General features: G+C 54.3%; 2 protein-coding genes across 2 annotated transcripts; both read right to left on the minus strand.

The window, feature by feature from the left end:
* Positions 1-4137: 4137 nt before the first annotated feature.
* On the minus strand, positions 4138-11793 carry DLL3 (delta like canonical Notch ligand 3). The gene is given in 9 exon segments (XM_047079109.1): positions 4138-4215; positions 4217-4322; positions 4564-5155; positions 6603-6825; positions 7744-7958; positions 9005-9247; positions 10386-10440; positions 11315-11596; positions 11725-11793. Coding segments are annotated over 9 exon segments (1863 nt in total).
* Positions 11794-17208: 5415 nt separating this feature from the next.
* On the minus strand, positions 17209-24196 carry TIMM50 (translocase of inner mitochondrial membrane 50). The gene is made up of 11 exons (XM_047078059.1): positions 24077-24196; positions 23059-23215; positions 22488-22519; positions 22252-22273; positions 20151-20209; positions 19940-20059; positions 19425-19529; positions 19228-19326; positions 18722-18878; positions 18304-18410; positions 17209-17419 (listed from the first exon to the last, which is right to left on the minus strand). The coding sequence occupies exons 1-11, from the start codon at positions 24182-24184 to the stop codon at positions 17318-17320; spliced, it is 1068 nt and encodes a 355-aa protein (XP_046934015.1). The 5' UTR covers positions 24185-24196; the 3' UTR covers positions 17209-17317.
* Between the last annotated feature and the right edge of the window lie 65 nt (positions 24197-24261).

The raw sequence follows: 24261 nt of genomic DNA on the forward strand, positions 1-24261 counted from the left end.
ATTCCAACATGTGGTCACTCTCCCCAGGGTGGGCAGTTTCTCTTGCCTCCCTCCCCCTCCAGTATGCCGTTCTTACTTCCACACCTATCTCGTATTTTTTTGTTGGGAACCGGACATTTCAGATAGCACATTATGGCAACTCTGGGCACCGGCCCCAACTCCCTGGGGTTTGTTTGTTTCCCTGGTTAGTGACTGGCTAGGTGATTTAAGTCTATTCTCCTTTCTCCAGCAAGTGTAGAGCAGGGGGGAGGGTGGATGGGGACACAGACTCAGATATGCCCAGTCATCCTGGGCTGGTGGGTTTGGGCAGGTTCTCTGGGTCTTTCTGACTGTGCCGGGCAGGTAAGCTCCACCAACTGTCAGCTGTTTGCTCTACAGTCCTCATTGTTTTCAACACCATGGGGGCATCAACTTTTTCAGAGACAGATCCAATCAAATTAAGGATCCTTTGAATGGTTAGCTCCCAGAGTCAGTTTGAGATTAGTTCTGATCCCAGGAAGGCTCCTCCCAGCTGTCTCTTTCCTTGGCTCTCCAGCAAACTAGCCAGAACCTACCCATCTCCTTCCATCGCTTTCCAGCACAACTTCCGCTGTTTTTGAGGCACCTTCAGACTTGAACTCCACACTGTTGTGAAGAGTCTGTTCCTTTGAGAAAAGACTTGGGAGCTCTCTGTTCTGCAGCCTGCCTTCCCAACAGACAAAATCTCTGAGCCACAGCTCTGATACTGGGGAGGGGGACAATGGTAGGCTTGGCTCAGAGTAACCCCACTTTAGGAGCGGAGTCCTCAGCGGGGTGAGGCGGCGGCCCCAGGTCTCTTAGCTTGCCTTCTGGATGTGAACCCCCTGCCCCAGGAGCCAGGGAGGGACAGTCAGGGCTCCGGCATTCTTGGCCACAACACATCGAACACAGAGTCCCCCAAGTACGGGCTGGGCTGGAGAAGGGAGCCCCCACCTCTTGGTGGTGCTCCCCCAGAAATCAGCCTCAGCAACAAGTAGCTGGTAGCAGGATGAGATAGACTGACGCTCTGCCCCTCCCCTGAGGACAGCCTCCAGCTTGGAGCTGGGGGCGGGGAGGGAGCCCAGGCAGGAATGGAGGAGGGGGGGTGTTACTGGAGCAGGGTGGGGAGGGGGTGGGGGGAGGGTATTGGTTTACTTGTTACTGATTCTCCCTGTTCTCACCAAACGTTTAGTAGATTTTCTCGAATGAACGGTTATTGATTCGCTATGTGCCTTCAGGATCATTCCCAGAGGCTTTAAACAGTTGATCTGTCATTTTGTTTTTATAATTTGCACCAGTTGGCCGGCAAGCGGGTCTGCCGAGCTCCTCCTGAGGTGAATGCCAGGCGAACTCCATACAGTCCATTTTTAAAACACAAATGGTAGCACCCTATACATTCCTTTGCACCTTGTCCCTTCCCCCCCAGTCTTGCACAAAATGCATAGATGGTAATTTCATATTAGCACATCGATATCTGCCTCGTCCTGTTAACAACTGTATAATATCCTATTTATAAATGGCCCCTAATTAATGTAACCAGTCCCCTCTCATCAGACACTTAGGGTGTTCACAGCCTTTCGCTATTATAAACAACCACTGCAGGGGTGCCTGGGTGGTTCAGTCGGTTAAGCATCCAACTTCGGCTCAGGTCATGATCTCACAGTTTATGGGTTTGATCCCCACATCAGGCTGTGAGCTGTCAGCACAGAGCCTGGAGCCTACTTCAGATTCTGTGTCTCCCTCTCTCTCTGCCCCTTCCCTGCTTGTGCTCTCTCTAAAATAAATAAAAACACTACAAACAACCACTGCAATACAGACACCTTTGTGCACAAGTGAAAGTTCACGCGTAATTCGTATCCTAGACACGAAACCACCAAATTGAAGGGAATGTGAATTTTTCATTTCACTTTTTTAATGTCACATATTTATTTTAAGGGAGAAAGAGAGAGGAAACAAGCAGGGGAGGGGCAGGGGTAAAGGGAGAGAAAGAATCCCAAGCAGGCTCCACACTGTCCGCACAGAGCCTGACACCGGGCTCGAACTCATGAACCTAACCATGAGAGCACAACCTGAGCCGAAATCCTGAGTTGGAAGCTTCAGTGACTGAGCCACACACGCGCCCGTGAATTTTTCATTTTAGAAATTATATTAAATTACCCTTCTGATGTTTTGTGTGATACGTCATAAACATCAGGGTGTTGAGGCAGCCAACACAGCTGCATTTTTGGTGTTTAGAAACAAAGCAGCACAACCACGTCCACACAAACCCTATAGCTCTTTAGCACCGAGGCGTCAGGAAGGACAGCTGCATCCCAAACCCCGCACTCACCGGCTCTGTCTCCGCAGTAGTTACTTCCCTCTTTGAGCCTCAACTTTCTCTTCTATAAAATGGATCCCTTCTCCTCTCACTGACTGGTTCTGTTGTGTTAAAAAAGAAAGCGCAGGGGGGGCGCTGGGTGGCTCAGTCGGTTAAGTGTCCGACTTCGGCTCAGGCCATGATCTCATGGTTTGTGAGTTTGAGTCCTGCGTGGGGCTCTGTGCTGACAGCTCAGAGCCTGGAGCCTGCTTTGGATTCTGTGTGCCCCCACCCCTGCCCTCCCCTGCTTGCACTCTCTTTCTCAAAAATGTAAAAAATTAAAATTAAAAAAAGAAAAAGAAAAGAAAGCACAGGCTGGAGGGGGCGGGTGCTGGCTGGCTCAGTAGATGGAGCGTATGACTTATGATCTCAGGGCTGTGAGTTAGAGCCCCACGTTGGGTGTAGAGATTACTTAAAAATAAAATCTTAAAAAAAAAAAAAAGTACAGGCTCAAAATGACGTCACTTGGGTGAAGTCACCAAACTGGGGCTTAATACCCAACCTATTTGCAGTTTCAACTCCACCGAAAAAAATGTAAGTCTTAACAGGTCAGGCAGGAATTTTCTGGTCAGTACCCATAAGGTGATCAGTCACATGGACCTCTCCATCCCCCAAAGCAAGCTGAGGTTAAGTCCCCAATAAGACCCCCTGCCCTTCCCCTAGAGGAAGGTGACAGTGCCTGGAACAATCCTTTCTTTGATAACTTCCTTGCCCCCCTCTCCTTCCTATAAAAACCTTCCACTTTGTGCAACTCCTCCGAGCGTCCCTCTACTCACCAGACAGGAGGCTGCCCAATTCACGAATCCCTTTATAAAGCCAATTAGCTCTTCAAACTTACTCAGCTGTTTTGCCTGCCTGATACAATACTCTCAGGTCTAGTAACAAACCCGGATTTGAGGCAGAGGGAGGGACACTGCTCTAGCCACATTTTCCACCTGATTTGGACAGCCTGACTCACTTCACTTCCCGCCGCACGCTAGACAAATAACCAAGACTGACGAATCACAATAAAACATACTTGGGGGGGGGGGAGGCCACGTGACACGCCAGAGCCAGTGAAAGCCCCGTTTGCAAATGAAGTCGTTCCCAGACACAACTGGAGAAAGGGGGGGGGGGACTCCCGGTCCTGAATTCAGCTCTGCTGAAACTACACCCACTACAACATTCATTTTTATGAACTAATACATTCTCCTTGTTTAAGCCACTTTGAGGTGTTTCTGATCCCTCCAGCAGAGTCTTAACTGGTATGCTTCCCAGGAGACACGATCTCTCCCCTCAGTCCCAACACGAAGTACAAAGCACTTAGCCCAGTGAGTCAAAGCTGAACAAAGTAAGAGCCTTTATAGAGGTCTCTGGAGAGATGGAGAGAGGAGAAAATAGGATATAAATAACCATTATGTACAACTCCCAACAGTAAAATTCTCCCAGCCACCCCCTCCAGCTCCAAAGTGTCTAAGGCAGAACATTGGGCACCACCAAGTAAATACAAAAATATCCGGGTCCTGTCTCCAGGCGCTGATGGACAAGGGGCAGGTCAGGCCTAGAAATGAAATGAGTAGGTGGCATTAGAAAGGGCTGCCCCTCTGCCTCCTCTCCCTCTCCCCAGGGAGGGGAAAACAGTGAAGCTCTGGCTGAGGCTCCCACTGTGACCTCACGAAGGCCACAGGTCTGCCAAAGAGAAGATGGCAAATAGCTCCAAACGACAGCAAAAGGGCTGCAAACTAGAATTAATTTAAGCCATAACTGAGGGGTGGCTTAAGGACCTTCCAGAGACTCTACCCTCCTCAGCTTACAGATAGGGTAAAGGAGGGCTACGGGAAATGCAGGGGCTGCCTCCGCCCAGCGTGCCCAAAGTGCGCGGAGCGGGTAGAGGTGGGTAGCTACCTCCCGGGCATAGATGGAAGGCGCAGATATGACGTAAATCGCACGAGAGTCTCCATCTTCGGGGTGACTCCAGTCCGCGGGCTGGCTGCGGGAGGAAAAGAATAAGATCTCGACCCTTCAAATTCTCAGTTCTTGTTTCCCCCACCCACCATGGAGAGAACCCAAGGCCAACTAAGGGGGCTAAGGAACCTCCCAATCAAAGAGGCCTCGGGCAGATAAGGGGAAGGAACCAATCAAGAAGGTGTATCGAGGAAGCAAGCCAATTGCACTATGGAGGCTGAGGTAAGCAGCCAGGAGAGACAAGGCGAACGTCTGCGGTCCCTCACCTCGGGCCATCCTCGGAACCCTCCTGCGTTCTCCGGTTGTTGAGTGCGTCTGGTAGCGCATGCACCGACGGCTCCGGGGTCCCCGCCAGCAAGCGAGACCCAGTATCCCGGACAGGACCACGGCGTCGCACGTGCACCAGCAAGAGCGCAGTGCCGGCCAAGCCCGCGGCCACCAGCAGTCCCAAAGCCGGGGGCAAAAGGAAGCGCTGGGGATCCCCCTGCCTCAGGCCTGGTAGGGCCGCGGGTAACGCGCCTGTGCCGTCGTCCACGCCGACGGGGTGAACCGGAAACTCGCAGCGCGCGCCCATGTAGCCGGGCGCGCAGGCGCAGACGAGGCCGGAGAAGTGGGCGTAGCAGCGGCCGCCGTGGGCGCAGGGGCGCGCGGCACACGGGTCGGCGCGCTCGCGGCAGTCACGGCCGCCGAAGCCCAGGGCGCAGGAGCAGCGTCGCGCGCCACCACCCTCCAGGCACGTGCCGCCGTTGGCGCAGGCGCGGCCGGTGCAGTCGTCCAGGTCGTGCTCGCAGCGCGGCCCCGCGAAGCCGGCGCGGCAGCGGCAGCGCAGGGCGTGGCCCAGGTCCAGGCAGAGCCCGCCTGTGGGGAAGGGGCGTCAGCAGCAAGGCCCGGACGGCACTTCCTCGGCGGGCGTCTGCTCCTCCGCTCTGTAACCCCTGCCCGCCCTTTCCTCTGGGTCCCCACTCCCTCCATCTAACTCTAGGGCCAGCCTCTGGGAAAGCAAGCCCGCTTTTCTCCCGGTGAAGTCTTGGATTAAGTCGGCCTCACCTCTTCGGCGCCCTGTGTCCCTGTATCTTTCTCTCGGCTTCAACAATACTCAAATGGCAGTTGCAGAACATGTTTTAGCCAGCTGGCCTTTGCCGGTGCCTTCTGCCTGGGATGCCCCTTCCCTTTTCACTTCCTCCTTTCCTCCCATTCTTTTCACCTCTTCTCTTCCTGAGCTCACCCTTCAGGTCTCTGCTGTCTCCTCCAGGAATCCTTCCCTGACTCCATCCCAGCCCTGCGCTCCCCCATCACAACCCGGACAACTCTGGGCTCCGAGGACAAGTGTGCCCTCCCCCACTGGACTGGTACCCCCATGAGGGCGGGGCCCAGAGCTGTTCTGGTCACTGCCACGACCCTAGTATCTCTCAGCCCAGAGTGAACACCCAGGGTTTTGGAGAGTTTTTACACTCATGATCTTCTGACACCTATATCAGATCAGGTCTCTCCACTGCTCAGAAGACTCCTGTCGCTCCATCTCCCTCGGGGAAAACCAAAAATCCTCATCATAGCCCATGAAGTCCCACCGGGTCTGTCACCTCCCTGACCTCATCTCTCACCACTCTCCCTGCTCCTTCTGCACCAGCTTCCCTGGGACCCTTAACCAGCCAGGTACGTTCCGACCTCAGGGCCTCTGCACTTGCTGTTCCCTCTACCTGGAACATACTCTTCCCCCAGATCCCCGCATGGCTCCCTCCTTCACTACCTTCAGCAAGCTTTTCCCTAACCGCTTTGGCTCAAGTGTCAACCTTCCAGCTCATACACACCTGCCTCTGACTTTATTTTTCTTCTTAGTTTTTATCACCATCTAACGTCCCATATAATTATTTATTTAGTTTATCAGCTCTATGAGGGTAGGGATTTTTGTCTATCTCATTCCCTGCTGTTTCCCTAGTGTCTAGAACAGGACCTGGAAGACTGTAGATACTCATTTTTTTTTTAAAGTAATCTCTACACCCAAAATGGGGCTTGAACTTACAACCCCGAGATCGAAAGTTACATGCTCCACCGACTGAGCCAGCCAGGTGCCCCCTACTCCAATATCTTTGAGACAGGAATACCACCTTGTGCATTTTACAGAACAAACAGGCTGGGCAGAGGGGGAGGGTCACTTCCACAGGCCACAGGCTAGAGAGAGCACAGCTAGGATTCCCACCCAGGACTGTCTGAGCCAAGCCCTGCTTTTGCCCACTGACCATGCAGGGGACCCCCCCCCCATATCCCCCCCCCACACCATCCCTCACCATCTGTCCTCCCACCTCACCGTTCCGGCACGGTTTCAGGCTGCACCGGTCCACTCTCTTCTCACAGTTGGAGCCTTGGAAACCGGGTGGACAGTGGCAGACGTAGGCAGAGTCAGGGTCTGCGCCTCCCACACACAAGCCACCATTGAAGCAAGGTCCATCCGCACACGTCACCCCGCTCACCTCACACCGCAATCCGTAGAACCCGCGGGGACAGGCGCATTCGAAGGATCCTGATGTCTCCTGGGTAGCAGCAAGAGGGCTTCAGAACGGGGTCTCCTGGGAGCAAAACCCCATCCCCCTCCTCCCTCGAACATGGGGGGCTGCTCACTGTCCCGTCCTGCCTCACCTGGGAAGTCCCCCATGAAACAATCCCTCGCTGCACTCCATGTTTCTGGATCCGCCCATCCAAGCCCACAGAGGGGAGGCTCTGGAGGCCCGGAGAGCCCCCATTCCCACTTCTACACCTTCACCTACAAATGCTGCCAGCCTGGTCTGCCCTCCCGATTTTGTCCGCAGAGCCAAATCCTACTTCCAGGTCCTAGCCCTAAGACCACCTCCCCCATGAAGCCTTCTCTGATCTCCCCTTCTCAGGCCCTCCCCCTACCTTGAACCCTGACTGTTCTCACAGTCCTTTGGTGGCACTGTTCAGGTGGCCCACGCTGGGCTCCACTTTATCCCAGTACACCCCAGCTTCATGCCCACTGCCACATGTTTGCTTTCCCCAGGCCACTCAGCTGGTCTACCCACTCCACTGCCCCTCAGCCAAATTGGACTTCAGAAGCCCCCAGCCCTGGGCCCATCTCTAGGAAGCCTTCTCTAATGCTCCTCATCCTAAATTCCCAACTCACCTGGCCCCAGTGCTGCCCACTTTGAGCCCTCAGGTTGTTCTCTATTCTGGGGGGGGGGGGGGGGAAGTTGGTAGTCCCATAGGACTCATCATCCACGTGCCCGCACCTTTAGGTGCCACCCACTGGGCCTGTTCTTCCCAATCCTATTCCCATCACCTAATTCCACCTCGTGGCCCCACATGCAGGTTGGACAGCCCCAGGAAGCCCTCCCCTGACAGCTACCCCCAGCCCTTCCCGGGGTGTGATCTCAAACAGCCCCAGATGGGGGTAAAGTACGGATCAGGATGACGTAGGAGGGGGTGATACTGACACTGCAGCTGCCCCCGTTGGCACATGGGTTCCCATCACAGGGCCCAGGCCTGGGTACAAGGCATCCAGTGGCAGCAGAGGATGGGCCCCTGGGAGTGAGGCAGCTGCTGGAGACGGGGATGGTGCAGAGGGGCCCAGTCCAGCCCTCCAGGCATCGACATTCATTGGGCTGCTCACAGAAGCCGTGGTCTGGACTGCAGCCGGCCCGACATGCCGCTACGGGGGAAGAAGAGGCAGAGGGAAGAGTAACATTGATGAGAGCAGGGTCAGGAGGATAGGAATCGGACAAGTGTCTGGGCGCTCTGTGTGCACCACCTTGTTTCATCCTTGTGACAGACAACCCTCTGGGCTATATGGTATTGTAACTTCCCCCTCAGTTTCCAAACAGGGAAACTGAGGCCCAGAAAGGAAGACAGGAAGTAGCAGACAGAGGATGTGAACCCAGGTCACCGAGCTCCAGAGTCTGTGTTCTCAGAAGGAGAATGGAGTGGGGGCTCCAGGGTCTGAGCTTGGAGAGAGGAGAGTGAGAGAAGGAGCTTGGGGCTTGGGGAAGGGCCCCTGGCCTTTCAGGGGGAATTGGGAAGGTCTTGAATTTGGGCAGGTCCGGGAGAATCTGGATAAGCCTGGGAGTCCTACGGGCTTCCGTGGGGCTCAGACGTTTGGGGAGGGGGTCTGAGGGTACCCATAATGGAAGTCAGGGATCCAAGCTTTAGAAAGCAATGGTATCTGGCCCGCAATTGCAAGGAGAGGATAAAGAATCCTTTAATGAGGGGGTTGTGGGAAACTGCGAGGAGTTTCCAAAGCTCCTGGGTGGGGGGTAAGAAGGGCCCCAAGCGTTAGAAGAGTTTAGAGGGTCCTAGCATCCGGAAAGGGGTGTGGCATGGGTTAGAGGTGGAACCGGGCGTGGGTACCGGCATGGGAAATGGGTGTGGGTTCCTATTAGGGAAGACAAAAGTGTTAGGAAGAGAGAAGCGGGTGGAGTGCCCAGGCAGGGCTAGAGAGAAGTCTAGGGTCCTCAGTTTCCCCGAAGGTGGTAGCTGGATCGTGGGGAGGGGGCTGAACAGCGAGTGGGGCTGGAGCGGGGCGTGGGGTACTTGGCCAGCGGTGAGCAGCATTCCCTAGTTTCCTGGAGAGGGATGTCTGCGGTCCCCGGGCTGAGCTCTTGGGTCCCCAGTTCCCTGAAGACGGTAACGAGGTTGTGCAAGGGGCCTGGGGGCCGCGAGTGCAGCTAGGGAAGGGCAGGGGTGGAACGCAGGACTCACGCGCTGCCTCGCACTCGTCCTCGACCGGCGCGCAGGGGCGCAATTCTGGGCCGCACCGCGAGGGGGCGCTGCGCGAGCGGCAGAGGCGCGCGCATGCGGCCCCGACGGCGGGCGGCTCGCAGCGCGCGCGGTAGGAGAAACGTAGTTCCCAGGCGCCTGCGCGCTGCACATCCCGCGCCCACGGGCCCCCGGCCGCTAGGCGGCGCCGGCCGGCCACGCGCGCCAGAAGGCTCCAGGCGGGTCCTGCGGGGAGAAGGGAGCCGCGCTGGGGTGGGGGGCCGGGCCGGAGCCGACCTGACTCAGTCTCGCAATACAGATGGAGCTTGCACTCTCCCGGCTTGTATTCTCCCTGCCCCTCTTAGCGAGGCCCAAACACCGCTTTGAGATCCCTGAGAATGGCGGTTCAACCCTTAGCAAGGCTGTAAACTCCTATAATGTACCCTGGGACCTTTGATGTCGCGATCCCGTTAGTACCCTATGACCATCATGATGAGAACAGTTCTCCCACAGAAGCCGAAATAACCCTATATTTTGCACCAGAATCTGTGTATATTAAGGCAGTAATGAGACCTCTTAACACCCTGTGACATCTGCTGTCTCTATATGACCAAGGGGCAATGGCAGGTCTTTTGAAGTCGTAACACCCCCAAATTGTGTCTCAGGATCTTCCTAGAGCAAAATGGTGACAGAGATCCCAATTACTAGACCATAAATGACCCTCGTTGCCTGAAGCCTTGGGATACCGAGACAGTGGCATTTTCTCCCCAGCAAAACTGTCACCCCCTCCCCAACATTGTGCCACAGCTTTCTATATCTACACGGTGACAGCACACCCCCACTGTGGGCCTTACATGGTACCCAAATCCCCCTCAAATTAAGGATAAAATACCATATCCCTCCCTGAAACCTTTGCTCAATATTCTCTCTGGTGAAACTGTGACATCCCATTAGGGCTCCGGGGACCTCTATAGGGACACCATGACAGAACTCTGAATGGAGAACAGGAAGTAACCCATATTGAACCCCGGGGTTATCATATTCAGATGGCGATAGAGCAGAACTGTGAGATGCTATATCCTGCTCTGGTGGCTTCGATTCTAAGATAGTACGAGAGCTTCCCTCTGGCATACTTCACCTGGGATCCGGCCAGAGACTCCTACATCCAGAACCAGGACATTTCTACACTGACATGCCACGAGCCCCGGGGCTACTAACACCCAGCACCACACTCTGGGAGCTGTGGGGACCTCCTGGGTCCAGCGATCCCGTGAACGCTCCACTCTACAGATAGCCCCATGTCACTATCTTGGAACTTACATCGGGCCCGATTCCCTGGAGCCCCCACACTCTACACTTCAGTCTGATGACTAAAGACACTCACCGCCAATCTGTTCTAACTCTTCTCTCCAGGTTTCGATGATGAGAGAGAAGGTGCCCTGGTTGGGTGGAGGAAGGAGGAAAGGATGGAAGACAGTGGTCAGGGTGGGGGGGGTACTTGATGAAGGCCAGATTTTAGGGGTGATGGTCATTCCAGGGACCAAGCAGACAAGGGACAGTTCTGAGAGGGACTGGCCCAGGGAAGGAATGACAGTTTGGGCTTCCTTTATTGAGCACTTGCTGCAGATGAAAACTATACTGGAGATACCTGGTTGAATCCCTCAAAAGGGACCCCTGTGAGGTATCATGATGATCCCATTTTATAGATGAGGAAACTGAGGCTGGAAAAGGGAAAGTCACCTTGCCCAAAAGGCCAAGGGGTCTAGAATTCATACACAGGTCTGTTCACCTCTCCACTTTTGGGGCTGTGGGATGGGAGATAGGATTTTGAAGGTAAAATTCATGCATATGGGCCCCAACCGGAATATCTGAGAAGGGATAAAGTGAGAGGAGATTGGAGTCCCAAAGACAGGGTATGGGAAGGTCCCAAGTGCAGGGAGATTTGGAGATAAAGGTAAGGAGTCAAGTGTTTAGGGATCCCCAAGGAAGAGAGGTAGTATTCTGTGAGTTGAAGATTTACAGAGGTAAGTTTGGCGTTCTGGGAATTTGGGGTCTCAAGCATGCAGGGCGGGGGTCAGAACATTTGGGATCTCCATAGGGGAAGTTGGAGTCAGAAGTTTCCGGTACCTTGTGAGTAGGATTTACGGGTCTAAGAATGTGGGATTCCAGATGATAGTTACTGGTCTGGAAATCTGGGGTCCCTAGGTGGCAAGGTTGGGGTCTTGGGAGTTGGCGGGCAGAAGGCCATAGAGGTTTGGGTAAGGCCTCCAAGCACGGGGGCGAGGGGGGGGGGGCGCTGGGGCGGGTTCTCACCGGCCAGGCTTCCCGGAAGGGCACGCGCATGAAGCCGTCGGGCAGCGGCAGGTCAGGCGCGGGCGCTCCAGGCTGCTGGGTATAGACCGGTCCGCGCGCACTCAGCGCCGCGCCTAGGGCACACGGAGATTCGCCGGCCTCTTCGGAGACCCCTGGCTTCAGGCAGACCCTAAAGAAGAGGCGGCACGGGCCCTGGGCGCTGCAAGGGGACCGCGGGGCCCCCGGGCCTGGTCCCGGCCCAAAAGAGTGGATCTGCAGCTCGAAGACGCCTGCCGGCCCTGCCTGGGGCCGGAAAGGAGTACCAGGTGAGGGGGCGTGGGGGCCCAGGCTCCCGTCTGTCCCGCGCCTCCGCCGCACGACTCCTGCGTCCCACCCCTTCCCATCCCACCCCTTTCTATTCCTGCTCTGACCTGGGGAAGGAAAAGAAGCGCCAGGATCACCGTCCGGGACAGGAGCTGGGCCATCTGCGGGCTGACCATGGCCTTTCGGGGGTGCCGGGAGCCGCAGCTGCTGGCTCCCGAGCCTTATATCTGAGGGGACGGCTCCGCCCCTTCAGGCAGCAGCCCGGCTCCAGGAGACCCTAGGGGAGGAGATCGCAGGGGAAGGGGAGCTTGCTGGAGCAACCGTGAGATTGTAATATGGGCAGAAGCAATGTAGTGAGCGTGTGATCTTGTGTGTGGTTGTGGGCACGACTTTGTGTGTGGCTGAAGATGAGGTGGGGTTAGGTGCAGCCAGTGTGTAAAGTTATGTATGATTTTAAATTCTGTGCGTGTGTGGTGTGATCAAGAGTTACCGGGTGGAGGCTGCACGTGACTGTGTGCCTAAAATTGCATTTGGTGAAGACAGGTTGTGAGGTTGTAATTCTAAGATTCTGTGGTGTGTGTGTGTGTGTGTGTACGCGTGTGCACCAGCGTGGGAAAACAGGGGTGTACCTGATTTCCTGACTGTGTGACTTCTTGAGACCGGCTGTTGTGGATGTGCGTATCATTGCGTAAATGTGAGATCCTGAACACTGTGTGTAGCCATGTGAACCTTCAAATCTCTGGTCTGTGCAGGCACCTCTGGGTGGCTGCGTGGGGGGGAGGGTCTGCATAAGCTGTGAATAACCGAGCGTCCCTGTGTGAAAGAGGTTAGGTGTGGGAAGTCCGTGGCTGTAGCCCTGCGTGGACGCGACGAAGATCCAGGGTTCTTTGTGGACCCCCATGTGCGTGTACACGCGCGGTGTGTGCTCCCCTCCCGAAGACAAAGCCACCCTTCCAACCCCCGCTTCGCGGATGCACCAGACGCCGGCGTGAGGAGCCCCCGCCTGAGAGGGGGCTCCAGCTGTATGTAAATGCCGCCATCTGCCGGACGGCCGCGCCCCTCCCCCTTTGGGCCGCAGCTGGGCCGCCCGTTTGGCCTCCGGAAGGTGTGAGGAGCAAATGGGCAGGAAATTCCGTCTTCACAAATCAGGGGCCCGCTCCCTCACAGTGGGGGGGGGGGGGGGAGGGGGCACCCCGGGCCCTCCAGAAGCCCCTTAGTATTCCCGGACCACCGCAAGGGAAGCCCAGTTAGGAGCAGATGCTCCGGCTTCTCTGGCTGTAATCGTTCTGTGCCAGGTGCCGAGTGAAGCGCTTAGATGACGTGAACTCCCCGCAAATAACACGTTTTAATAGTTGGAGGCTAATAATTATGGGGGGGGGATACAGGTTCCATTTACAAATTTTTCTTTTGGAGAAGACAGAATGATCAACAAAGCATAGTCCAGCAGAACCGGGCACACACAAGCGCGCAGCGATTTTTTTTTTTTTTAATTTTTTTAACGTTTATTTATTTTTGAGAGAGAGAGAGAGACAGGGGAAGAGCAGAGAGAGAGGGAGACACAGAATGGGAAACAGGCTCCAGGCTCTGAGCTGTCAGCACAGAGCCCGACGCTGGGCTCGAACTCACGGACCGTGAGATCATGACCTGAGCCGAAGTCAGACGCTTAACCGACCGAGCCACCCAGGCGCCCCGCGCGCAGCAATTTTCAATGAAGGAGAGTTCGACGAAGTAGTTTGCTCTTAGGGGCGCCTGGCTGGCTCAGTCGGTGGAGCGATTGGCTCCTGAGCTCAGGGTGGTGAGCTCGAGCCCCACGTTGGGTGGAGATAGAGATTAAAAATAAAATCTTGGGGCGCCTGGGTGGCTCAGTCGGTTAAGCCTCCGACTTCAGCTCAGGTCATGATCTCGCAGTTTGTGAGTTCAAGCCCCACATCGGGCTTTGTGCTGTCAGCTCAGAGCCTGGAACCTTCTTCAGATTCTGTGTCTCCCTCTCTTTCTGCCCCTCCCCTGCTCATGCTCTGTCTCTCTCTGCCTCAAAAATAAATAAAAACATTTAAAAAATTAAAAAAAAAAAATTTTTTTTTTTTTTTTTCCTGAGGCCTGGGGTCTTGGAAGGATTGTGAGCAAGGGGAGCCGTGGTCACTGTGCACACTACCCAGATTCCTTTGTACAGGTCTTCCCTCTAGTTGTGTCTCTTCCACTCCCTCCTCTATTTCATTGTCCTCACCAGATTTCCCCTCCTGCAGGCCTTCCCTCACATCCACCAAGGTGGCCAGGCACCTCCTCTGAGCCCCAGAGCCCCCTGATTACTCTCTCCCAGCTGTGACCACTCTGGCTCAGGGGGCCTAAGCACAAATCTGACCCGTGTCCCTCTCCTGCAGGCTCTTGCATGGCTCTCCTGTGCCTTCAAAATACAGAGACTCTAAGGTTGACACGTGAGGCCCTCCTTCCACATACCCTCCCCCTACTCAGACTGGCTCTGTAGCCCTAAACACAGAGCCAGACCTCATGGACTGATTACCAGGAGGCAAATTAGACCCTTTACTGGGGCAGGTGGAGGAGTGAGCTTCCCATCACAGGAGACATTCAAATGGAATTTGGACAGTCCTTAAAAACTGCTGTGGGAGAAGGCAGATTCCTATCCTGGATAATAACTTGGGAAGATAACAGATTCCAGGTCTGAGATATCTCATTTTGAAGATCATAAAAATAACCAGACTTTATTGAAGGCTTGTGCCAGACAGGATAGTGTTTCAGGTGAATTCTGTCATGTCTGTGTGTAAAGTATACTTTAAGAGATTTCCATGAGTCTCTTTGGCTATTCAGAACTTTTCCTTATTTGCCAACTTTAGGGCCCACAGGTCATGCTGAGGTGACATCCAAGCAAAGACATAAGGTGGGGGGGGGGATAAGTGGGGGGAAGAGAGGGAAGTAATAAGGATCCTGGGGAAATATTCCTGGCAGAGGATACAGCAAGTGCAAAGGTCCTGAGGTGACTGCACCTGACACACCCAGATATCCCCATGGCTTTTCTCATTTCATTATGGTCTGTCAAATATACTTTCCCAGGAGGCCTTCCTTGACTGTTCTATTCAATCCAAAACAGCACCTCAGGGGCGCCTGGGTCGCTCGATTGGTTAAGTACCCAACTTCAGCTCAGGTCATGATCTCACAGTTCATAAGTTCGAGCCCTGCATCAGACTCTGCGCTGACAGCTTGGAGCCTTGAGCACGCTTTGGATTCTGTCTCTCTCTCTCTCTCTCTCTCTGCCCCTCCCCCATTTGTGCTCATTCTCTCAAAAATAAACATTAAAAAACAAAAATAGAGGCGCCTGGGTGGTTCAGTCGGTTAAGCATCTGACTTTGGCTCAGGTCATGATCTCACGGTTTGTGGGTTTGAGCGCCACCCTGGGCTCTGCGCTGACAGTGTGGAGCCTGCTTGGGATTCTCTCTCTCCTCTGCTCATGCACTCGCACACGCTCTCTCAAAAACAGATAAACATTAAAAAAAATAAAAATAAAACAGCACCTCAAGTCTCCCAACCGCTTTATCTCCTTAGCATACCCACTCCCCTTATTTTTCTTTATGCATTTATTGAGAAATATCTGACCATTATCTCCTCCATAAGAACATGTCTGTGAGAACATGAGAGCTCTAGGTCTAATTTGCTCACTGATGCACCCTAGTGTCTAGAACAAGGCTGGGCAGTCAGCACTTAGGAAACACTTGCTGAGTAAGTGAATGAATGAGGGAAGTACTACTATTAACCTCCTATGAATGAGTAAACCAAGACCCCTGAGACTTTGCTGGGGTTACAGATCCTACACCTTGGGGCTGGGGGGGTCATGCAAATTTTAATACTTCTTCGTAGACATCTGTGAGCCCTTAAAAAAACCTATAGTTCAGGGGTTCAATCTGGCCCACACAGTTACATTTTAATTACTGTAACACCAGCAGACGTCTTTTGAAAATATTGAACCGGTACTAGCACTAAATGCCGGCTGGAGGAAAGGCTGGGACAGCCGGGGCTGGGCGCCATCAAATCGGCCCAGGATACTCTCATCTGTGAAGAGTCAGTATGGGCACCTGGTAAGAAGCACCACAGGAATATAGATGCAGCCTGAGCACGGCCTGTCCTGTTTACGCCTCACAACTGCTCTAAGACAGCTCCTACCATCACCCCCATCCGAGAGACGAGAAAGTGGAGGCACAAAGATGCCCTGCCCAAGGGACACAGCTACCATCTGAGCGCCTCCAGGGAGCGTCTCGCTCAGCCCTCAAGCCCAGCCGACAACGAGGTAGGTACCGTTATCTCTACAGATGGAGAAACGGAGGCATGCGAGGCGAAGTAACTTGCCTGAGACCACACAAGGCAGGAAGTGGTAAAAGCTGGGATGTGAACTTGGGACAGTCTGGGACTTACACTGTGGAATGATACACAACTGCACTGTCCGCTGCAGGAGCCAGGAGCCACATGTGGCTGCTTGAATTAAAATTAAAATGAAACAAGGAGAAACTCCATTCCTCAGTTACTGTCATCACAATTCAGGGAATCCATAGCTCCATATGGCCACTGGCTGCTGTGCTGGCCAGTGCAGATCCGGAACACGGAATAAACATCACAGAAAGCCCCACTGCAGAGAAGCACTACATAGTCTGCCTATCCTAGTTAGGGGCCCACATTTAAGAACTGGGAGATTTGGGGGCGCCTGGGTGGTTCAGTCCGTTAAGCATTGGACTCCTGATTTCGGCTCAGGTCATGATCTCACGGTTCATGAGTTTGAGCCCCATGTGGGGCTCCACACAGACAGTGTGGGAGCCTGCTTGGGCTTCTCTCTCTCCCCCTCTCTCTCTACCCCTCCCCTGCTCGTGTGCGCTCACACTGTGCTCGCTCTCTCAAACAAACATTAAAAAAAAAAAAAAATCCCAATTTCTGGCTCTTTTTTTTTTTTTTTTTTTTTTTTGGAGAGAGAGTGCAAGTGTGCGAGCAGAAGAGAGGCAGAGGGAGAGAATCTTAAGCAGGTTTCATGCCCTGGCAGAACCCGACATAGGGCTTGATCTCATCACCCTAAGATCATGACTTGAGCTGACGTCATGACAAGAGTCAGATCCTTAACTGACTGAACCACCCAGGCACCCAACTTCTGCCTTCAATTGAGAAAGCAGTTCAAGCAACTCCAGGCCCACCTTCCCCGAGGGCCACAGCTGGCAGAGGGAACAGCAGCTGCCCTCCTGAGACAGGAGGGTCTCCGGGCTCCCAGAGCCCCACTGAGCCCACACTCGGCACATACACACAGCAGCCTGGCATCGACCTGTCTCTAAAAGCCCCAGTGCCGCCCTCTCTTCCCTTTTTCACAGATGAGGAATCTGAGGTCAAAGAGGCAGATGCTCTTTTTGTGGGTCACACAGCACATGGGAAGACATGGCCAGAGGGACCCAAGTTTTCAGATTCCCAGGCCAGGATTCAAAACCAGTCCTGATCCACCAGAGAACCTACTCCGTGCTCTGCAGCCGATCAGCCCCCATGGGACGATGACCCAAGAGTCCCGGACCTCACCCTGATGCCCCCATCTGAAGACTCTCCGGACACAGGACTGTGGCATCTGGGATGGACTTTATTGGATGTGGCTGCCCGAGCCATGGTCTGGGAGCACTGGGGCCTAGGGCCCAGGACCTAGGCAGTGAGTCTGCAGAGGCTCAGAAGTCAGGGCTGTTTGGAGCGAGGCCATAAGCGGTTGGTCAGAGAGCCAAAGAAAAGGTTCTGCTTGCTGGACTTGGAGAGCTCGGCCAGGCGCTGCTGTTCCTCCTGGGGTGAGGGACAGAGAGCAAGGTCAGCCTGGGGCCCGCAGTCTTGTCCCAGGCTCCGCCAGCCGAGAGGCCACCTTCCTTAAATCTCTACCCAGCCCAAACCCCTTCCCCAACCCCCTAGAACACCCAGCCCAGACTCAAATCGCAGGGATTGTCATGATCCCCTTCCCCAGGTCCCAGGAAGCCCCTGCCTTGAACCCTGCGAACGTATCCCAGATCCTATTTATCCTAACCTGGATGCTGCCGAGACCCTAGGCCCTTCACCAGACTGCACCGTCCTGCTCCCCAGGCCCCCAGTGCCCAGCCCTCAGCTGTATGAGCCCTGCCTGGATGCTGAAGGATCTCAGGCCTAAATCTCCAGGGCCTTGTCCTTTGGACACTCAGGAGCTCCAGCCCTACTCCCAGGCACCCAACCCGAAATCTGGTCAACTTCCATCTAGACCCCTGAGAATCTCTTTCCCAAACTCCATCCGTATTCTTAGCCTCACTTCCAAACTACCAGGATCACATCAAGACCACCAGAACGCCTTGCCCCATCCCTTCCGCGAAGTGTCCGGGGATCCCTCTCCCCAGGCTTGACTCAAACCCTCTGTCCGCACCAAACCTGGGCCCTCAGATCTGCTCAAAGCTATCACAAACTACCCTTCTCCCAGAACCACGCTTGGCGTTTCCTGCCTCCTGTTCTCAAGCAGGCTGTGGAATCTACCAGCCCCTCCCCCATGACAAGAGCCCTCCCAGACAGGTTGTGTGGAAGACAAGGTCCACACTCAAGGTCTTACAGCCAGACAGAGACAGGCTGCTCCACGGCTCCTTCCCTGGGAGCTTCGGGAACTGACGTGATGCCCCCCTCCCCCACCCGCAACTGCAGATCTGAGCACCCACCTGCTCTAGCCGGCTCTGCCGCTGTTTGAAAGCCTCCAGTGGGTCATCCTCCAGGGCGTAATGCTCTAGCACAGTCCGGACATCTTCTACGCGGTTCAGTGCAATGGCTGTGGGCACAGAAGGCAGGGGTCAGCCAGGCAGAAAGGCCGCAGGGAAGGATAAAGATCAGAGCTACCTGGAACATCTCTCAACACTCTAAAAGGGCTCCCTTGAACATCCCCTAAATACCCCAGAGCACCTCTAAACCTTCTCAGAAGCTTCTAAAGACTGCAAGATGCTTGTGAACCTCCACACCTCAAATATATCCAATTTTACATGGAAAAATAAATAAATAGAAGCCAGAATTAAGCATCTATCAGTCCTCTTGAGAGTCATGGGCTCCAGGGTCAGAGGCCAGGAGGTCAGGGGTCAGCCTCACTCTTGAGGAAGGCAGACAGGTCCAATAAGACCCGGTCATCAGAGTTGCCATCCCAGGGCCGCAGAGCAACGCCATTGTAGGGCTGCAGGCGGAAGGCTTCCTTCTTGCAGTCCACGACTACTACGCGGGCAGGGTCCCGATTCAAACACGAAATGTCCTGGAAATGCAAACGAGGCTGAGTCTCATATAACGGTTACAATTACACAGTCCCCAAAACACTCACTTCTGAATGCAGAGACAAGAGACGGCTTCCAAACCTTATATCCATGCACTACCCCCAACCGTCTTGTTTGGAGAGGTCCTATCTACCCCCACTCCCATTCCCAGATTCAGGGGGAAGGGAGAAGAGCCTCGAGGCCCAGCCTGTGCTGGGGGAAGGCTGAAGTCCTGTCAGAACCAGACCTGGGGCAGAAGCAGGATTGAGGCTGGGGTCAGAGCTCTCTCCCTCAGGAAGTGCCAGCCCCCTACCAAGTCCCAGAAGACTGCCCACAGCCCCCACATGGCACCTTGACATGGTGCCCATCCATGTATCTTGTGGCATCCCGGAACAGGCGGTAGGAGATGAAGCCATGAGGGTCCACGCTGTCGATGAGTGGGAATGCAGTCTAGGGGTGGGATGGGAGGGAGAACAAGGTCAGGCTGAGCCCTGACCCTCCCCATCTCCCACCTCACTGACCATCCCTCCCCTGTCCTGAGGCCTTACCATGCCAGTCTCTGACGTAAAGATGACGATTTCATACAAAGGGGCGAGCTGCTGGAATAAGGTCTCGATGCCCGGACGCTTCTTAAACCTCCAGCCAGTGGCCAGCTGGAGAGGCAGTGAGGACAGTGAAAGCAGTGAGGACAGTGAAACCCCAAGACCCAGAAGCCCCCAACAGGATAAAGCTCCCCCCAGCCTGGGGGGATTCCCAGAACTGGAGGGCTCTCCCCCATCTCTGTAGTTCTTGGGGGCTCAGGAGTACATGGCTGTGACCGAGGTCTGGGTCCCAGAGTAACAGCAGACTCCTCCGTAGCACACACTGGGTGCCGAGGCACACTTACAACAACCTACAGGGTGGGGAGTCTCGCAGTTGAGAAAAGCGAGGCAATGAGAGTGACACCTTCTTCCCTGGTGACAGTGGAGCTGGTTGCGGAGTCTCTGCTCCTGACCACGTCATCACAATGCAGCCACCCATGTCTATCTAGTGTCCCCAGCCCGCTGCCTTCCCCGGGACACACCGACCACTCAGGGTGCAGGAGGACGCCAGTTAGCTCCAAGACCAGTGTGTAGGGTGGCTGGTAATATGGCTCCTTCAGAGGGTCAGGGAGGAGACAGGGACTGGTGGGCTCAATGATCATCTGTGGAAGAAGGACAGAATGGGAACACTCAGACAAGGAGGCAGGAGCCGGTGCCGGAGGGATGGGGACCGGGCTCAGGACTCCTGCTCACCTGTCTATAGTCTTTGAAATATTTGTAAGTCCGGCGCAACTGCTGTATCAGAATTGGATCTAGGAGGACACCGGGGCACAAAGGGATTCCAAGATGAGCCACTGCTCAACCTCCTGGACACACCAGAGCTTTATTTCCCTACCAGACACAAACAGGTCTACATACCCACCTGGTATGAATGAGTTCATTTCTAAGTCCGAAGGTAGAAGGCAATGACGTGACCGCCAGGCAGGAACAAATACATGTATTCACCTGCCCAGTTTGAACGTGAATACTTATCCCCACACACCACCCCAAATATAGAACAGAATGTTTATACATCTGCCCGCTTAAAACTCACAAATGGGGCACCTGGGTGGCTCAGTCTGTAAAGCATCCAACTCTTGGTTTCAACTCAGGTCACGATCTCACGGTTCATGAGTCTGAGCCCTGCCATCGGGCACCATGCCGATAGTGCTTGGGATTCTCTCTTGCTCTCTCTCTGTCCCTCCCCTGCTCACTCTCTCTCTCTCTCAAAATAAATAAACTTAAAAAAAAAAATTACTTTTAGGAAAAAAAAAAACCCACATACAACTGTGCTGACGTTACGCCGTCATGTGTTTAGCTCATTTTGAACCACTAGGTTTCCAGGTATGCCTGCTTTTAGTGAGTATGCTGAGCCTATCTAAACTACACTTAGTATATACATACAGCTGTACATATTAAGTAATGGTTTTCAACTTGGAGCCACCTCGTCTGCCACTTTCCAGGGAACTCTGGCAATGTCTGAAGACCTATGTGCTTGTCAACATACTGACATCCAGTGGACAGAGGCCCAGCATGATGTTAAACATCCTTCAATGCACAGGGGACTCCCCCACAACAAAGAACTACCTGCTCCAAAGTACCAATTAAAAAAATCCTGTTTTTTTTTTTATTATTATTACTTTTTCAAACTTTTGTTTATTTAAGTAATCTCTGCACCCAACACGGGGCTTGAACTCACGACACCGAGATCAAGAGCTGCATGCTCTTCTGACTGAGCCAGCCAGGTGCCCCGAGAAACCCTGGTTCAAACGAATATACTGAATCCGATTTAAAGCAGGGAACTTACATGACTGCCTGCTTTATTACAGCATTTTTACTCTAATTAAACCACTATCTATGGACCTGCCTTTTCAAAACCAAAATACCGGGGTGCTTGGGTGGCTTAGTCAGTTGAGCATCCAATTTCGGCACAGGTCATGATCTCAGGGATTCTGGGTACGAGCCCTGCATCAGGCTCATTGTTGTCAGCCCAGAGCCTGCTTCGGATCCTCTGTCCCCCTACTCTCTCTGCCCCTCCCCCGCTTGTGCGCACGCATGTGCACGCTCTCTCTCTCTCTAACATTAAAAAAAACACAAAAAACCAAAAATACTGAAACCAGTTATGTTAATAAACACACACAATGCACGTTCACCTGCTCAATTTAAATCAGTACGCTAATCTGTTTAATCCAGGAAGACTACCCACTTAAAACTTCATACTTACCCACCTGCCCAGCTTAAATAATCAATGTGTTAACATGTGGGTTTGCAAACTTCCCCAGCACAAACAGGTGGCTTTCTGGACCTACCAATTCTATTTTTCTCCGGGGAAGGGCCAAGTGTGACAGAACTGACAACTACTCTCTACTATCCAATTTGTTAGAAACTCTCCACCAAAAGCTGGTTAACTAAAAGAGGGAGGGAGGAAAGAGACATTGTTTTGGAAATGAGGAGCCTGATGGGGTGGGGGACTGGGAGGAACAAGAGGCTGTCATAAAGAGGAGGGGATTAAGGGTGCAGACACTCAGATCTAAGGCACAGGAAGCCATGTGTTTGGTGGCAGACAGGCCCCTCTTCCCAAGCATTCCCACCATGGACTCCCCTCCCCCATCTGTCCCTGACCATCTGCTCCTGGGCCAGCCAAGAGGACTGGGGCTTTGTAATGCCCCTCCCCCCAAAGCCATCCAGCTGCTGACTCCCCTACCCCCCAATGGAAGGAGGTGGAGCAGGAGGGCACCAGATGGGAAGGGCAACATCCCTATAAATGGCAGAGTAGAAAGGTTCAGGGGACCTCAGAATCTGCGCTTTTACTCACCATTGTCGAATTCATCGGGAATCTGGAAGGTAGAGACAAAAATGTAGCATTTGGGATGGCAGGGGCAGAACCCCATCAAACCCAAAAAAGGAATCTCCGGGACCTTGGGAGTAGGCAAAGGTCCCTGGGAGGGAGAGGCTCACCCCTAGACAAGAAATGAGCCCGAACAGACCAAAGGGGAGAGGACACACAGGATGGGACCCCTGGCAAAGCCTCTGGGTCTCTCTCCCTCTCACCTTGGCGCCAGTTTCATCCACAGAGTTGTTTCCTGCAAGGAAGACAGGGAGGAATGAGTGAAATTAGGGCTCAGTCTCCGGGGTCTTGAGGGACAAGAGGGCAGGGGGCCTAGACTCCTGGGTCTGAGGAAAGAAGAAAGAGGCATGGTCTCTTAAGATCAAGAGAGAAAGGGGGCTGGTAGTCAGGATTCTGGGTTCCTGAGAGAAGAGGGACTGGGACAGGGCCTCCTAAGTCTCTGAAGGAAGAAGGGACTAGAGGGAGGGCTGGAGTTTTGGGTGCTAAAGGAACAGGTTGCTTAGGAGGCTGGTCCAGTCCTCTCCTTCTCATCTTTCCCTCTTCCAACTGACTCTCTATATCCTAGTGCAGAACTAAGACTAGAACCTTCAGCAGAGTGGGTAGAAGGAGAAGAAAGGTCACTTCTCCCATTTCCAAGGTAGATGATGTTCTAGTTGGCTGCCTTATGCAGGGAGGAGCCAGGGGATGAAGGTGGGTGAAACCCTCAGGGGAAAGAGGTTCTACAGAAAAGAGGGCCAAGGGAACAAAATTAGGGAACAGGCATATGCCCCTCACCGAAGATATAGATGACGCTCACAGTCCCACCGGCCCCGAGCAGCCCAGCAAGCCAGAGTGCGACTTTTTTGGCGTAGCTGGGACCCTCTGTGCCTCGCTGCTGCTGTGGACCCTGAGCCTGGGCCTTAGTGCCCGTGCGGCTCCCAATCTCTGTGGCCTGCAATTGAGAAAGAGGTAGGTTAGCTGAAAGAGAAGAAAGGTCAGGATGATTGGGGCACCCTGGTTGGAGAAGAATCAAGGTCGGAAGCCAGGAAGCAGACAACCACACAGCCTCGGGGTGTGGTGTCTCTGGAGGCGCAACCAGGAGACTGGATCTCTTAGAATAGTCAAAAACTAGACTGCCCCGGACCAGGCCCCAGGGATTCAAGAGTTGATAGGCCGGGTGTCCAGGATCCTGTAGGGCAGGGAAACGAGATCAGGGAGTCTGGCAAGACAGTGGGCTTCCAGGAGCAAGGCAACAGAGGGCACAAAAAGGGACAGGACGGGTAGGTATGGCATTTGGATGCGCGGGGCTCACAGCAGTAGGGTACAGAAGGGAAGGGATGAAAGCGAGGGCAGAGGGGCCATCGGAGTTTTAAGGGCACGAAGTGATCAGCCTGGAGGTCAGAATGGCTGGATCTCTGTCAGTGTAGAGGCAGGTTGAATCAAAAGCGCAAACATCACCACCAGCGCGGGGAAAATACCCCCAAGGCCGCAGTGGCACCCCAGCATCCCGGGCTCCTCCCCCTCAAGTATTACCTGGGCGGTCACTGAAACAGGGAACAGGTGACCTCCCCTCCCCTGGCGCCCACGTGGGGTCCAGAGGAGGTGGTGTTCTGAGGACGCACTTGAGCCCACAGCATCTAGCTCGGGGGCGCAAGCGTTGCCCACCCCGGGAGGCAGGCAACTCCCCAAAACGCGGGCGGCGTTCCATTCAGCACCCTGAGGTGCTGCGTCCCGGAACCCCCGTGCGGCGGCGGTCCGCCCAGAACTCCAGGAAAGGGCTCCCGGACTCGGGGCCCACCTCCGTCCGGCTCACCTGGTCCGGGGTCCGAGGGGGCGGCGTCGCTAGCCTCGCGCACAGCCCCCGCGCGCCGAGCCGCAGCTCGCTCCACAAGCGCAGGAACAGCGCCGCCGAGGCCGCCATCTTGCGCTGACGCCACGCGGCCCCGCCCACTCGCTCCCTCCTCTCCCGTCCCCGGCTGGGGCCGCGGCCAATGGGGA

Source organism: Lynx rufus, unplaced genomic scaffold, assembly GCF_022079265.1.
Source record: "Lynx rufus isolate CCGP_SWC_20201006 ecotype Redwood Valley unplaced genomic scaffold, mLynRuf1.p SCAF_16, whole genome shotgun sequence".
In the NCBI taxonomy this organism is placed as follows: domain Eukaryota; kingdom Metazoa; phylum Chordata; class Mammalia; order Carnivora; family Felidae; genus Lynx; species Lynx rufus.

Bases quoted from the DNA above. Each gene is read 5' to 3' on its own strand.
- TIMM50 (XM_047078059.1), bottom strand. From the start codon at position 24,184: ATGGCGGCCTCGGCGGCGCTGTTCCTGCGCTTGTGGAGCGAGCTGCGG. The intron at 20,210-22,251 runs GTGAGTAAAAGC...GTGTCCTCCTAG, and splicing joins TCCCGATGAATTCGACAATG to ATCCAATTCTGATACAGCAG. The intron at 19,327-19,424 runs GTAAGGCCTCAG...TCCCACCCCTAG, and splicing joins TTACGTCAGAGACTGGCATG to ACTGCATTCCCACTCATCGA.